The 16,009-nt window shown below is 35.6% G+C and overlaps 2 protein-coding genes and 2 non-coding genes across 7 annotated transcripts; 1 reads left to right on the forward strand and 3 right to left on the reverse strand.

Moving 5' to 3' along the window:
- Positions 1–1,538: 1,538 nt before the first annotated feature.
- T16A9.5 (Membrane transporter protein) lies at positions 1,539–3,193 on the reverse strand. The gene is made up of 4 exons (NM_001392651.1): positions 3,035–3,193; positions 2,706–2,986; positions 1,755–2,416; positions 1,539–1,710 (listed from the first exon to the last, which is right to left on the reverse strand). Exons 2-4 carry the CDS (start codon positions 2,914–2,916, stop codon positions 1,615–1,617), a joined length of 969 nt encoding a protein of 322 aa, NP_001379155.1. The 5' UTR covers positions 2,917–2,986; positions 3,035–3,193; the 3' UTR covers positions 1,539–1,614.
- On the forward strand, positions 2,845–2,992 carry T16A9.6. The gene has a single exon (NR_069939.1). It is a non-coding gene; the product is annotated as an Unclassified non-coding RNA T16A9.6 (non-coding RNA).
- A 132-nt stretch (positions 3,194–3,325) lies between the features above and the next one.
- On the reverse strand, positions 3,326–14,460 carry nep-21. Of its 4 annotated transcripts, none has more exons than NM_001356755.4 (15): positions 14,384–14,456; positions 14,050–14,336; positions 7,993–8,123; positions 7,811–7,950; positions 7,064–7,352; positions 6,613–7,016; positions 6,458–6,562; positions 6,142–6,205; positions 5,635–5,728; positions 5,179–5,278; positions 4,783–5,122; positions 4,524–4,722; positions 4,353–4,470; positions 3,891–3,995; positions 3,332–3,844 (listed from the first exon to the last, which is right to left on the reverse strand). In NM_001356755.4, exons 1-15 carry the CDS (start codon positions 14,399–14,401, stop codon positions 3,668–3,670), a joined length of 2,571 nt encoding a protein of 856 aa, NP_001343820.1. In that variant the 5' UTR covers positions 14,402–14,456; the 3' UTR covers positions 3,332–3,667. The 4 variants fall into 4 exon arrangements, with proteins under 4 accessions (NP_001263884.1, NP_001343820.1, NP_001360525.1 ...); NM_001373156.2 differs by having other exon boundaries at positions 3,335–3,844; positions 6,118–6,205; positions 14,384–14,460; NM_001276955.4 differs by lacking the exons at positions 14,050–14,336; positions 14,384–14,456 and adding an exon at positions 8,410–8,696 and having other exon boundaries at positions 3,326–3,844; positions 6,118–6,205.
- Positions 11,571–11,696, reverse strand: K02E11.14. Its single transcript, NR_069940.1, has one exon. It is a non-coding gene; the product is annotated as an Unclassified non-coding RNA K02E11.14 (non-coding RNA).
- Positions 14,461–16,009: the final 1,549 nt, after the last annotated feature.

Raw genomic sequence — 16,009 nt, forward strand, 5'->3', positions numbered from 1 at the left:
CCATTTTGTCTAATAAACCATATAATTTATCTAAAAATAAAAAGAAAGAAAAGGTATCTTCAAGATGATTCCTAATAAGTCCAATAGTAAAATAATAGACAGTCAATCCAATGGATCGAATTTTTCTAAGACTGAACTGTTCCTTTGAAATGTAAACTCTTATAAAATTGACCGTTATTGAAAGACATGAAACAAACATGAATTACTGTAATTCTGTAAATTCTGAACTTAGAATCCTTAGAGAGCACACTTGAAAACGAATGAAATAAGGTATGTGGGAATACCGTATCAATCCGATATGTCTGATACTTCCCCAATAAATATTTATTAGAGTATGAGTACTATATATTATTACTAGTGTGCATCTTTTCGCGCGACCATCATGGCTCAGCAGGTAAGACTTCGGCACAACGGGTAATGCGATTAAAGTTCAACACACAGGTATAAATTGGGTAAGAAATAGGCAAAACTTGGGTGAGACTTGGGCAAGACTTGGGCGACGCCTCGAGACGGCGAGGCAGTCCCCGACTTTTTTCATTTTTGAGGCGGCGCCCAACTCTTGCCCAAGGTTTACCCAAGTCTTGCCTACTCCTTATAAATGTTTTTATTTTTTGGGCAAGGCTTGGGTAAGAAGTTGCGAAGCCTTGGGTATGAAGCTGGCTGCAAACGCCGAGTAGTCAGTTTTCTGTTGTCATCTTTCGTAACAATTTTTTCTGCCACAGTTTTGTCGCATAATGAATAAATATTTGCTTGTATTTTAGAGTATTTTAGTGTTTTCCAGCGAGAGAATACTTTCACTCTCCATTTCGTATTTCATCTTTGATAAATCATAATAATACTTCCATACTATTCAAATTTGCAACTCTCTAGACATCCATGCACATTTAGGTACATCCATTAACATAAATTCCATTGTTATCAGACATTTTCAATACCTCAATGTTCCCACAGTCTATGATCGTATTTCTTTTACTCGCCGATATCAATACGGTTGTCACGAGGTTGTTCAAAGTCCATTGGTAGCAGAAAAGAGGAGAAATGACTGATGAACACGAGATAAGGGAACAGAGAAATGTGAGCGGAAATGAAGAAGTTATGATAAAACGAGATCAGAAATGGGAAAGATCACAATCGAATAAGTTGAATGATCTTGTGGATTTGTGTGGGTTCGGGGTTGAAACAAGAATTAATCTTTATTTTAGTTTGCTTGAGGTGCTTGAAACTGCATGCAGTTTTTTGCTTGAAACTGGATTCTGGAAAATTGTTAAAAAATAGTTTGAAAAGTTCAAATATTTTTATTAACATTGATTGCTGAATATGTTTGTTAACATGGAATTCTTGACTTGAACCTTGAAGATGGAATGACAAAAGTTTTTGCCTGGTAAGTTTAACATGAAAAAAGGGATTGATGCGCCAGGTGAATTTAGCGTTCCTTCTAGGCACGCGGACAGTGATGTATTTTCACATGGACATCTGGCAGATTAAAATTTTTTAGAAAATTGAACTTTTCGCAAAACAATCAATTATAACATCGTGAATCTTCAAAAAAAATTTTTTTATTTCATAAAAAGTAGAAATATTGACAATACTTTATTGGGGCAAAATCAAAGTTCTCTATGCTTTTGGTGGCTCAGCAGATCCGAACAATCCGTATACGAGGGCCTTCGAGAAGAGGAACGAAGAGACCAAAAGAATCTGGTACATGTGGATCTGAAACAAATCATATGGAAATAAATTGAAAATTTAAGTCTTACTCTGTTCTGAGCAGTCAAGTTCTTGAAGGCAACTTGAAGAATAGCACCAGAAGCTGCACTGTAGAGAGCAGACAAGAGCAAGTAAGAGAACGATAGTGATCCAGAGACAAGTCCGAGCACAAGTTGAGTTCCGAATGCGGCTCCAACAGCTCCGCCAAGCAATGGAGTACGGGCGGTTCCAACTTGCCCGGCAATCAATGGGTACGCAAAAGCAATGACCAATGGAGTAACGAAACCGAGTGGTTGAGCACTCAGATAAGTGTATGAAATTGAGTGCCCCATCAAAAGTCCTTGAACCAATGCCAAAACCAAAAGTTGGAAACGTGTTCCCGATGTCGTTCCATCCTCATTGTTCAGTTGATAGGCACCGAAGGCGGGAATGGCAAGAGTTGCCAAAATGGCCGATCCACCTCTTCCAATGAAAATTCCGAAAATTGGAGAAAGCACATATCCTCCAATAATGCTTGCAATTCCAGCTCCGAGAAGCAGAATTGAAGACCATCCGAAAATTTCGACGACTGCAGATGTTGGAAGGCCAATTGGAGATTGTGTCTCTTGGAGAGCCGAGATGAGTTCTTGGGTTTGCGGTTGGATTTGCGATTGGAGTTGTTGGAGTTGTCCTGGACCATCTTGTTGGAGTGCAGCTGCGCGTTGACGGAGTCCTGAAAGAAAATTAATTATAGGTATATACAGTTGGCCACAGAGAGCAAAATGGACTCTTCGCGATTGAGGAGCAGGCACTGTGTGCACATTACGAAAACAACCATTCACAATGCGCACCAGAGAAGTGCATTTTATTTGGTACTTCTTTTGTGCAGTTTTCAGAAAGTAACAATTTTTCCCTTTCTTCATACATTTCCGCAAAACAAAACTTCGGCACAACGTTGAGAATGCCGATAAAATGTGTAGCACATCTCTGGTGCCAATAGTTAACAGTGTGTCAAAACTAACCTTCAGCAGCTTGCTGGATATCCTGAACGTAGTTGGCATATGTCTTGGTAACAAAACCAATCGATGCATCCTCCTGTCCTCCGAGTTGTGAGGCACCTCCTGGAGAAACAGTTGGGGCAACAGATGCATCGACTGGTTGGACTTCAGAAGCCATTGTTGGTGCACCGGTGACAGCACTTTGGTCCATTGCAGATTGTCCTCCGTCGGTCATTTCTATTTTTCTTCTTTAACGATTTTCACCAAAAGGCGGTTGGTATTGGATTTGTGAGTGGCACGGAGTGCTGAAAGCTTCTTGTTGAAGAAGATACCAGGACCAGTTGATGACTTACCAGAAATTTTCCAACTCGAGACGAGTAAGAATCGAATATAATGAACCTTTTGTGAAGTTTTCGCTCTTTTATAATCAACATTTTGAGATCTGGGACAAAGATAAGAAAATGTCGTTTTGAAGTTTCACGCAGAAAAGTATGCCATTTTAACTTCTTCAAAATTTAAAAAAAACATAATAATTTTGAAATTCTATTAATGCGGCAATATTTAGACATACAGACATGTACACCCGAAAATGTGCCAACCTATGATGGAAATATTCTTTAAAAAATCAACTACAACATCGTGAATCTTCAAAAGAAACATTTTTATTTTTATTTCACAAGAAAAACAGACTTTGGAGATAGAATTAATGAGATCAAATTAGCGATTTTCGGTGGAGAAGAAGCATTCGAAATGGCAAAAAAATAACTAAAAAATAAGAGAAAATTCGTTGAAACAATTATAGAACACACTCGGGGAAAAATTAATAAAGCAATGGGAAGATGATTTGGAAAAAAATCAACTTTGGCGGGAAATTTTGAAAAAGTCACTGAACTCTTTTTGTTGCACATTGAGAAAACCGGTTGCGAGAAGTTATAATTTGGGGAAAATGAAAATGTATAATACAAATTGTTTTTTAAAACAAAAAACTACCAAACTTGGCATTTTCTCTCTGGATTCATCGGGGATCCAATAGGACATTGGAACGCTTTCGCGAATTCTGGACGGTTTTGAAGTGGAATCATTGCACGATATTTTGATGGAGCATGCACGTCTGTTAGAATTATTTGAATGTAATGTTTTGGACGAACCAATGAACACCAGTTCTGAAAATTGAATTTGATTTCAAGAAATAAAGTATTTGAGACGTACATTTGCATAAGCCAAGAAGAACATCTGTTGACTGGTGAAGTTCTGGAATCCTGGTAGAGCAGGTTCACTGATTCCTGTTGTATTTGATTTCCATGCCTTGTACGCCTGAAAATTGTTACATTTAACATTCATAATACAAAAGTTTCGTCTACTTTGAAAAGGTAGAAATTTTTTGAAGCTTTAATGAAATGCCAAGACATGAAGTGGTAAAAATTAAATTGAACTTAAAAATGAAAAGAAAAAAACCATTAGAAGTTTTGAAAATTTGACTACTCTGATTGTGAGACAAAGAAAAAGTGACATTGTTACAAGTTCGAAAAAAAAATGAAGTTTAAAATACGCTTCTTTATAGGTTCTGAAACTGAGAACTTCGCTCTTGCGAAGGACTGAGCCAGTAGTTTTGGGTGAAAATTTGCATTTTTCAGCTAACAGAAAATATTTGAGAATAAGAAACACTCATACGTTAAAAGCTGTCTTGACTCCTCCATTATCAGCAATATTCTCTCCAAGACTTAGTTGACCGTTCAAATGAATATCTGCCTCAACTACGTGCACATTCTCATATTGCCTTACAAAGCATCTGAAAAGTTGTGCAAATTTTTTAGATTCAAAATCTGGAAATCGTTTCCCAACCTTGTTTTCTCGATGAACTTTTCCTCTGTTTCAGCATCCCACCAATCATTCAAATTCCCCATTTCATCGTATTGTCCTCCCTGATCATCAAATGCATGAGATACTTCATGTCCAATGACTGCTCCAACCATTCCGTAAGTGATGTAGTTTGGAACTCCAAGAGTTAGAAACGGGAATTGCATGATGCCCGCGGGGAAGACTGAAAATGATATTGGATGTATAACTTGGCTTTTTCAATTTATGTTATTTTTGAACTCACTCATTTCATTATTATTTGGAGCATAATATGCATCAACTTGAGCAGGACTCTGGAACCACATGCTTCTATCCAATGGTTGATCAAGACGGAGAAGCTCTTCTGTGAATCTGACCAATTTTACACGAATTGTGAGATGAAGTAAATATTCGCGTGGCTTTATAATCATTCCCCAATTCTTTTCCATCCAAGTGTCATTGAATAAAACCATTGGGAATCCTGATTTATACTCGATCATATTTGCCTTTGAAATTGCACGACGTCTCGTTATCTCGTCCATCCAGTCGAGTACGTGAAGTTGTTTGATGAATTCATTTTTGAGATAGGAAGTGAGCTCGGTCATCTGAAAATTTGGAAAGATTTCAAGAAATCTGGAAAATAAACTGTATTGATCTATACCTTTTTCATAGCTCTTTCCTTTTCGAAAAAGTTTTCCACAAACAGTCGTCCAACTGGCATGTCCATCATAATTACTGATAGAGTTACACAATCCTCCCATCTGAAAAAAACTACTTTAAAAACCAAAAATAATTAAAATGCACTTTTTGAATTGCAATATGTGGGTATTTTTTGTGAAGTTTCACAAAATATCTCTAAGAAATAAATCGAGGAATTTTCAATATGTTTTGTTTTTTTTTTTAATCTTTTCCAGAAGATAAGTATCGTTTTTTACAGTCTCAACATACGAAATATTATTGTAAAACAATTTAAACATTTTTCTAATTTTTTAAATAATTTTTTCAAATTTGCAAAAATCGAAAACATAAATATTTTTGAATTCCCGCGCAAAATGAATGCTTTATATTTGTCAATTTCGCGCATTCCGGCTGTATATGTATTTCCCAAAAAACATACCTGTCTGGTGGTGGACTATTGAACATTCCAGTTTGATTTGCTTTGAATTGATAGAATGGCTCACGTGCAGATGGTGGCAAAAATGGTGAGAAACCTGAGAGCACAACTATTAGTTAAATATCTCAAATGTGTTTTTTCAGCGAAAAAAATTGAAAATTCAAAACGCTGAAAAAAGAGGATATGCCAGACAAGCATAATGGACACAAAAACAGTACGTCTCGGCTGGGACACGCTCACGTCACATTTTGAAGAAATTTTAGTTGTTAAAAAGAAATAGAATCTGCAATATGTAAAAGGCAACAAACTAAAAAGAATTCGTAGCTAAAATTTAGCAGAAAAAACACGTGGTTAGACATCAACCATAGTGTATGTAAAAGCACAAAGGGGGAAGAGAGGCAAACTGTAAAAAAATAAGTGAATTCAAAAAATGTCAAAAGTAAATATCTTAAACGCGTGAGTACATGGTATCCAGACGAAACATACTGAAATAGTCTCCGGTCGGCCCACCTTGGACCAAACGCCATGAGATGTAGTTGGCCAGAACACGTTTTGGAGTTGATTGGAGCACGTGCTGAAATTTGCAATTTTTGCACAGTTAATCAATTTTACTTTGAAAGTTTATTGAAAAACTGAAAAAAAAATTCAGCAAAAAAAAAGGTTCTTAAAATATTTTTTTAGCCTAGTTTCATAATAGGAAAGAAAATTTATTTTGTTTTTCAAAATTTGTTATTTTCTGTTTAAAGGAAGTGAGAAACCAAAGCTCGTAGTTACAGAAGTTTTCACCTGCTTAGCGTTAAAAAAAAATTCAATAAATATTCCTCACCTGAATTCCCACAAAATAATCGATCTCTCTGACAATCACTGTATGGTTTGGAGACAACGCCACCAACTCCTTGAATACGGTTTTAAGGTACTTTTCGAAGTTTATCTGTAATATGTTCGATTGATTTAATTACAAAAAAAAAATTAAAATCGTACAAATGGAAAAACACTTTTCAATTGCCACAATTCGAATCGATTATTTCCTCTCTCAGGATCTCTTCGAACCATATCATCTGCCGAGAAGTTCACTAGCTTCAATTCAAATTCCATAGCCTCATTCATTTCTTTTTCGGCAATTGCTGGATCAGCTCCCAATGCGACTGCAGTCATTTTCATGAGAGTTGTATAATTTCGCAGCATCGGATCATTGGCACCACTTAGGTATGGATAACGGGAACCTGCACCCCATTTTGGTTGATCCAATTCAATAACACTTCGACTGCTATTTGATGGATCATGGGTCACAGCCATCTCAAGAATCACTGCATTCACCCCAGTCAGGTTTAGTACCAGAGCAATTTGTTCTTCCCAAGAATGGGACCATTCTTGCCATTTGTCTCCTGAGCATTTGAAGGTATACATTTTCTAGCATATAACAACTACTTACCTTCTAGAGTTGGCCATCCTCCAATCCTCTTTGCAATATCCCGCATTGCCTCAACTCCAGTGGATTCTAATTCTTCCTCATCCAAACACTTTTGATAATATCCTTTTGCAACTTTATCCCACGGTTTTTCATTTGCGGAAATCGGCGATTGAAGCATTGATTTGACCTGTTTGTTCAGTCGTGATTGCACATCGCTAATTGTATGACGAAGTGGCTTGTTGGCTGGGAGATTTTTGTTCAGTCCGTAGTTACCGCAAGCGAATTCGTAAAAATCTTCACACGGATTTATCTGGAAATTTGAATTTTGCCACTTTCTACTATTGGTAAATATCAAAAGTTTGCAACAAATCTACAAATCCGCTCATTTCGGTACCGATATTTCAAATTAAAACTTCATGTACATAGTCTATAGAAAAACTAGAAAAATACATTATGAATTAGAATTTTTCAAACTGAACTTTTTTGATAGACGTCAAATAAACCTTGAAGATTGCATTTTGCAAAAACGGCTTTGACCTTTCTTTCAGCAATTTGACAATTTCAAGATGTAATGTTTCTTTCTTTTATGAGGGTTTTTCTAAATATTCCATCAAAACGAACATTATTTTCAAACCGATAGAGCATTCAAAATTTTTTCATACATATATTTTTTATTGTTAACGGTGAATTATCACAATAAATTTGAAACTAAGATTTGCAGTTCACACTTTTGGTAAAATGCCTATTTTCCTAATAAAAATGTCCTACCTTTGAATTCAAATTTTCAGCCAAAAAACCTGCGAGCCGTACACACTCTCGTGACGTGCATACCACGTCATTATGATTCTTTGCTGATCGATCGACTGCAACTGACGAATTTTCAAACGGTAACGGATATATCGGTCGACCTGAAAGTTGTTCCAAATTTCTAATTAATGGAAATTGCTTACCATCAGTGAACGTTTTGTATCCGTCAAGTACCCATAACCATAAAAATAACACAGAAAGAAGAGCGGTGATAAGGAGACCAAGAAATACTAGAAGCAACGTTTCCAGCGTTGTTAACCGGCCCAAGCAACTCCTGGAAATGCACAAATTAAGTGACATAAAAATAAAAGTTTAGTGATTTTTAGTAATATTTTTCAGGGAAAAATATTGATCCATAGTTTAAGATGTGGTAGTCAACATTTATTATTTCCACTACTGGACTTCTATTTGAATTTTCCAACTTTGGCATATTAAATCTCGACCAAGAGACAAAATGTTTGTTATGGTTTTGCCTATTATTGTTTAGTTCAAAACTATCTGATATCTTTGACATAGACTAAACTACTGTATTATATTCTAGAATGTCCATAATAGAGAACCTTTTGGCCGGGTGCCAAGTCGCTGCACCATTCTCGGGCTTCATTCGTCGAAAAGCGCCAAGCCAATCGGCACCCTTCTTCAGTTAAATCTTCTCGAGAAGAAAGTTCAGAATCAAAACCAAAGAAGTGAAGAATAACAAGTAAAAAAATAATCAAAGCTTTGTAATAGTCTGTTTTTGTTCAGCTTTTGACACACACTTCTCAGCTCAACCGAACATGTTATTCCAACACCAAAACCGGATGATTCTTCTTATTCTCTTCTTTCGGTTCTTTCTTTTTTCTGGGGATGTCGAAAAAAAGGAAAATAATATTTATTAATGCCGTCGAGGGAGTTATATTAAGGAAAAAGGAAAAAGGGAAGGGTCAAATAAGGAAAGCAAAACAAGGAAATGAGGAGTTGGTAGTCGACGGGAGATATAGGTTCGAATTGATAAATACGAGAAAGAGTGAGAAAGGAAATTTGACAGCTCGGCCGAATAAAACGGTCTAGCCGGCACTGTTATACGAGAGGAAAATAAGATACGCAGATATTTATCATTATCAAACATTTGGATTGCTTTTTTTCTCCGATAAAAAATGTTTCCATTTTTAGGAAGATCATTACGGATATAAAGAGATGGCAGAAGGCAGACCAAAAACAAGTGAATCTAACGAAATTCAACGAACGAAGTTATTAAATTGATTTCAAGGTTGGATTAAATTTTAAAAGTGAAGACTCTGATATCTGAAATCAAACGGATTCATAAACTGTTGCTCTAACTTTAAATAAAAGTGTTTAAAAGCTTCAGTGCCATTTACAGGATTCTTGAATGTACGAAGAAAATTTAGGAAGTGCAAGAAAAATCGACAAAAAAATCCAAGATAAATTATATTTTAGCAAATGCATAACTTTTTATTCAAATTTCTATCGCACTTCTTCACAGACCTTGAGCTATTTTCGGAATTCAAAGAAAAATGAAAAATTGCGAGGAAACGAAAATTTTCAATTGATGGCTTGAAAAAGATTGTGCCAAATTACACAAAACTATGTTATTTATTGCATTTAATAATTTGTGATTCATCTTGAATCTTAATTTCATGCTCGAATAAATTAGAAATTGCCGATGTTTGGGAATCTGAACAATTGTTGAACCTCAAACAATTTTTCACATAGTCGCTCAAATTTTTGAAACAGACAACTTGATATACACTCCTAACTTCAAAAACAATTCTCCACCCTAGAATTTATCTTTTCAACACAAAAAAAGTAAACGCCTCTATTTGCCTCTCTCAACTTACTACGTCTAAGGTCCCAATGGTCTAATAACTCAATGTTTCCTCACCCCCATCAAGTCGAGAAAAAAAAGATCTTGCAAATTTCAAGGAAAACAACTGACCGCGCTGATCTTTATGCTCAGAACCCCACGCAAAAATGAGGAATGAAATATGGAGAAGGAAGTGTGGGGGGTGTACTGTAGGAAAGAAGAAAGTGTGATATTGTGTTGTACAATAATCTTATATTAATCCTGGACTTGAGGAATGCAAAAGTTTGAAAACAAGATTTGCAGGAAAACTATCTGTTTAATTTTGAAAAAAATCTAAAACTGCCATCAACTTCCAAATAACAAAAATTTAAACAGTAACATGGTCATCTAAATTTAATAAGTTATCAAGGTATGCACCGATTGGCCGCCTTTTACCTTCTCGTGAATCTTTAAAAGTATAAGCGAAGACAGGAAAATACAAAATTTTCTGGAAACTGACGTAAATTCTTTATCGACAAATATTCAAAACGTGTCTTGCCGTTTATGTTAGCAAAGATTGTCAATTAATACAATACACGTAAGCCTTCTAGATACGCACAAAATTACCGCCTGCCTACTTTCAAGTTGTTTGATTCGTGCTGAAGTACAAAAAACCGTCCTGGATTTATTTTTCAAACTTTAAGATACTTAATCAACATGAGATATGCCTAGTCAGGCATTAGGTAGGCACGAAGGCACAAAAATAGGTATGAAAGCAGATTAAAATGAAAATTAAAATGACTTTCTTTTTCGTTTGCAAAAACAAAAATAATTTCAAACTCTAGATCAAGCTGATCTATCCTCTATGATGACATTTTGACATGTTGCAAGTTCTAATCCATATGTTTCTGGAATCAACAAAACAAAGCACGTCATATGTTTTGACCAACGTCAGCAGTGTGAAACTGAGACGGTATAAATAGTACTCCCTCTTCTCCTCCATTTCCATCGACAACGTAAGAAGGCGCTAATCCTTCAGTTTTAAAACAAAATTGGTAGTGGCAAGCATCAGCAGCAACAGCAGACGAAAATGACTTCGTTTTTCATTTTGTTGCACATATAAACAAAAGCATTTTTAACCCTTTTTGTAGAAGAAGAAGCGCCGCAAATTGGTGGGTGAGAGACTTGGGAACCCGGTCTGTTTATGGTCGAAGGAAAACTGTCTCCTGGGGGAAAACTTGAAAAAAAGGAAATGAGGAGAAATGGGGGCATTGGAAGAAAAATGGAGAGGGAGGAAAATGAAGAGCTGTTGAAAACTTTACAAGATAAATAAGTCAGCTTAACTCCTTTTAGTTTCTAGGTCCTGAAGTTTTAATCTGAAACTTTTTCAGCGCACGCCATTTTTGAAATTTCGCAGATCGAAATTTCAAGGGGTAGAGTTTTTCTGCTTAACCTTTCTCGGGGCTAAACTGACATCCTTGATATTATTTTTTTTTAATTTCAGCCTGCCATAAAATTAGAACATGCCGTGTCTCTGAAATTACCAAATCGTGAGAAACCGGTAGAATTTATTATAAACGCCAAAAAATTACTACAGATCTCGATTACAAAATCAAGATAAAAAGCTCACGTAGCAAGCAAAAAAACCGCAGACTGAGGAAATGAACACTTGTTTTTTACACGATACTCTTATATCTTTTATCTCTTTTTATTTTGATGATGGTTGTAGACTCTAATTTCGAAAAATGATCTACTCTTCGCCGTAACCCGAGTCAATACGTTCGGTCCCAAATACCTGGGAGAAAATCAGGGATAGAGAGAAAAAATATCTGTGGTACAAAAAATGATGAAAAAAAATAGAAAACACAGAAAAAAGAAGAGCCCGAAGAAAAGAGCTTTTCCTTGTCAAATGATTAATTTCAAGAGATGGCATGGAAATCGGAAAAAGCAAAAGACATATGTTATAGGACGTCGGCTCGCGGGGAGAGTCCAAGAGCCTATCAACCTGCGCCTGCTCCCAGGAGCTGGAGCAGCATATCTCGAACAACTTTTCGAAAAATTGAAGAAAATGATGTTGGCCATAAAATTTAATTGGGTTTTGTTCCTGCTTCAATGTTTTCAATGTTTTGTTCTATTGCTCCATTTTTTTAATGTGAAGGAGCATCTTCCTTGCCGAAAAACCATTGTTTCGAGAAGGATACAAGTGCTTTCGTCAGACAGGAGGGGGGGACCATCAGAAGATTCAATGTTCATGCCATTGAAATCAACATGAAGAATTTGGCATTGTCACGCAAAGTTTTGAACCAGCAAAAATGGGAAGAATGAGAGGATGGTTCAGAAAAAACAAGAAGAGGAGGATTAGAAGAAGGATCAGAAACAAGATCAATTGTGTCAGAAACGAAGTCTGTTTTGGGTCAGTTTTTTGAGTAAGAGGGACGAAGAAGATGATAGAGATGGAGGAAGTTTGGGTGAAGGAGGTCAAAGATTTGTTAGAAGTTGTGTTAGAATTCTCACTGTCACTCCGGCATAAACTTTTCGATATTGCAGCTTAATCTCATGTGAAAAATTTCTAGCAAGAATATCAACTTATCAGTGAATATTAACTTCATCAATGATTATTTTACCACCAAAAGTACGCACTGAAAAGGACGCAAACAGATAAATTTTCTAACAATCGGTTCCAGGCCTCAAGGTTTGACTATGGCGTATTATTTTTCTCTAGACAAAATCCACTTAAAATCTAAATAAAAATATAGCTACTTGTATAGACAGTACTACTTTGAAAAAATCTTGTCCGTTTGGACACTCAACCTAAAACTTTCAAGGTGCCGAACGTGTTGTGTTCAGTTCTACTCAGCCACTACATTTTTAAAAATTTTTTTCAAAATTTCAGATTTGAAGGCGAATTGGGTAGATTTCAGATCTGTACGATTCTTATCAGTAGATATCCACTGACATAATTTTCAAGTGCCAATCTTCTAGAGGAAAGAGTGCTCCCTAGAAAGAAAAATATAACATGGTAAACTCTTCACCAGCACTTCCTAGATCCATTCTGCCCTAACTGATTTTTCAGTTTTTATAGCTGGTTCAAATTATAGAATAATAACATTGAGTAAGCTCGAAAGACCATAAAAGTGTCTATTAAGAATAAAAAACGGGGCGAGAAATGAGCCCAGAAGAATGTGTTGAAAATGAAAGATGGGACGGAGGAATGGAGGAGCGAAAGCTAATTAGTGGCTCTTCCGGTGAGCAATACGAGAAGAAAAGAGGCGAGAAAACGGAAGAAGATGTAGAAGAAAGGACTGGTTTAGAATACTATGAAGACCATCAATAGCTGAAGAAAATGAAGACAAATTGTAATAGAGGTTTCTGAAATTCAAGAAAAAGCTGAATTTAGTTAATTGGAAAAATATTCGTTTTTCCTGTTTCTTGAACATAAAACATTCGACGCTCAAAATAGAAAAAAGTGCATAGGAATAGTTCTAGATCAATTTAGTATTCATTTTATCCAAGATGTGGAGTCTAGAAAATATTGAATGCTGTAAGTCCGTACATGTATTGCATTTATTAACATTAACAGTGTCATTTTATTAGGTCAAACTGAATACGCTCAATAAATTTTGAATTGAATTGATAATTGGGGTGTGTTTTTTTTATTGTGACAAGTACTTGGCCGTAATATGAATAAATTTCGGTTATGAGAATGAATTCAGGCGTTGAGTTTTATATGGTATGAAACATGAGATTTCATTCAAGAAACTAAACGTCTACCTGTTGAAATGAGGCAATAGGCATAAAAGTAGGTAAGCAGATAGGCAGGCGCCAGAGGAAAACATGTGCTTAAATATCATGAAAGCATTATGTATAATTTTTTTAAACTCAAACGAATAAAAAACCAAATCTGTTACAAGTTTTTTTTTGCTTTACCCACCCTCGCTTTTTTGGCGGGGAGAAGTTTCGTCTCTTCCCATGAATGAGATACAAATTTGGTGGCGACTTTCGGCGCCCCACTGTGAGTTTCAAAGAAAACGAAACAACTAATTAGGTTTGAAAGGACCACATGTTCTTGTTGAATGGGAGCAAAAAACTACTGAGTGAAATGAAAGACAAGTGGTCAGTTTTTGAGCTATTTTGATCAAAGAAAAGAAGACAAAAATGAATTTTAATTAGAAATAATTGAGGTGAAATTTCAATGCAGTGAGAGGTCAGCTAAAAGTTTAGTTCGAAAAAAAAAAACTTTGAATTCGCTATACAATCATAAGACGTGCGTCCAAATTTTGGCAATTTCCGTAGGGTATTACCGGTATTCAAATCAAAAATAAATTTGAAAACAAACAAACAAACTTGATTGTTTCGAGGATGTATTTTATTTTGTAAAAAAAGTTTTAAAAAAGCGTTTAGCAAAATAGCTACCCACCTAGTTTTCCTTTTCTTGCTCGGTAGGTAAAGTTGACTCGTCGGCCGACACGTGGACTGTCGACTTAACGTTGGCGCAGGTTTTTTCGGAGGTTCGTCTATCGTTCGAGTCAAGAAGATCGGAGACGCATAATACGAATTTTCATCTGAACAAGCGTAAATGTGCGGTTGCTGGATGCCATTTGATGATAAGTGATGAGGTAAATGAGCACGACGAGAATTCACAGTTACACGTGGAAACTCGGTAGATGATGTGGATGATGTTGTAGAGGAGGATGTCGAAGCGAGCTGGAAATTTGTGTTGTATGGAATATATAGAGAAGGAAAGCACTTACATGGGGGTTCAAATTCATTTTTCCAAGGTTTCTAGTTTGTCCTTGTCATTTCGGAAGGTATCGTAAATAGTCTGAAATATTACTTTTGAAAATGTGAAAAATCACGGTATATATGTTAATATTAAAATTGTATAAGAAGATGTCGACAGTAAAAATTGGAACAAACTGAATACTGGATAAAACATCTATGATAAAGTCACTTTGAGGAGTAGAAAAAAAATTAAAGAATTGGTTGTTTGATATTTTAACAGATAAGTTAATATGTAATGGGAAAAATAAGATACAAGAGAACCAGCACTGTATTAAAAAAAGAAACGGTAAAACAAAAAGTGATATTTATAAGCGTGTCCGTTTCTTTTCCCTTATCTAAATCTTTTTAAATACATTCAACAAATAGAAAGAAACGAAAAAAAACATCGTTCTGGACATGTGTGTGCAAAAAGATTTGATCACTCTTTGGCTTCTGTTAAGAAGTGGACGATACTTTTTGGGGAATTGTTTGAAGATGTGATTAAATGGAAAATAAGGAGAATTAGACAAGATGACACTTAACCAAACTTCGATGAACTTTTTCAATACGGAATGCAACTTTTTGGAAGAGAGAAGGAGAAAAGGGAACTACATATTAAGGAAAGAAGAACAGGTTTTATGTAAAGTGTAAAATTTTTTCGGTTGAGGAAGGAAATTGCTATAATATCACAAAGTTATAATATTACAATTAATCAGATTTCCAGAAGAGTAAGAAATGCTGATATATTAACAATTATTATTTTGATCGTATTTTGTATTCCAGATTACTGAATCTCTCCCACAAAAAAACTAGAATTTTATTAAGAATAAAACATGAATAGTGTCTAATAATCACACACTCCAAATTCCTTCCAAACTAATGTAAATTTTCAATAACAGTTTAAAAAAATGACAGAAATGTTTTGAAAATTATTAAATTAACATGATGGGTCTCGCAAGCAGTACTAGAAGGGGTGTATGGCTATTTGAAGTGCAAATTTGATAGGAAAAGTACGGTATTTTCTTTTTTTTTCGAAAATATGTTCTTGGCACATGGAATTTTACCTACGATTTTAGAAATATAACACGTGTCAATTGACAGCTGAGTTTGTCATCAGAGGTTTGTTCATCAAAAGGTTGTGACGAGGGATGTGTGCACAGAGGACACTATTCAAATTATTTATATGTCAGCAGAAGGGGGTACAGATAAAGAAGGATGCCGACAATCAATTCAGGAAAAGGTGACGTTGGTAGATTGTAAATCAATGTAGTAACACAATTTTGAAGGGAAAATGAATTCTTGTTGGAAAATTCTCTGTGGACAATTTCCAAAGTATGTTCTCTAGCTTTTTCCAATTGTAAGCTCTCTTCTTCAAAAAAAGTTGTATTGGTTGTAACATTTGTGACCGTTGGCTTCTTCAACTCTTAATTAAAATCTTGGAGCCTATGCTCATTTTGCTCTAGACTAGATCCACTATTTGCACTCGAGTTAGAGCTTGTTTTTACGCAACGCACGCCGCCCTCCTATCTTGTTGACTGTCAAATTATGAGTGAGAAAATGAAGGGCGGGGAGAAATGAAAAGCGGAAGGATTGACCGGGAAATGATGAGGATATTG

Source organism: Caenorhabditis elegans, chromosome V, assembly GCF_000002985.6.
Source record: "Caenorhabditis elegans chromosome V".
Taxonomy (NCBI): Eukaryota; Metazoa; Nematoda; class Chromadorea; order Rhabditida; family Rhabditidae; genus Caenorhabditis; species Caenorhabditis elegans.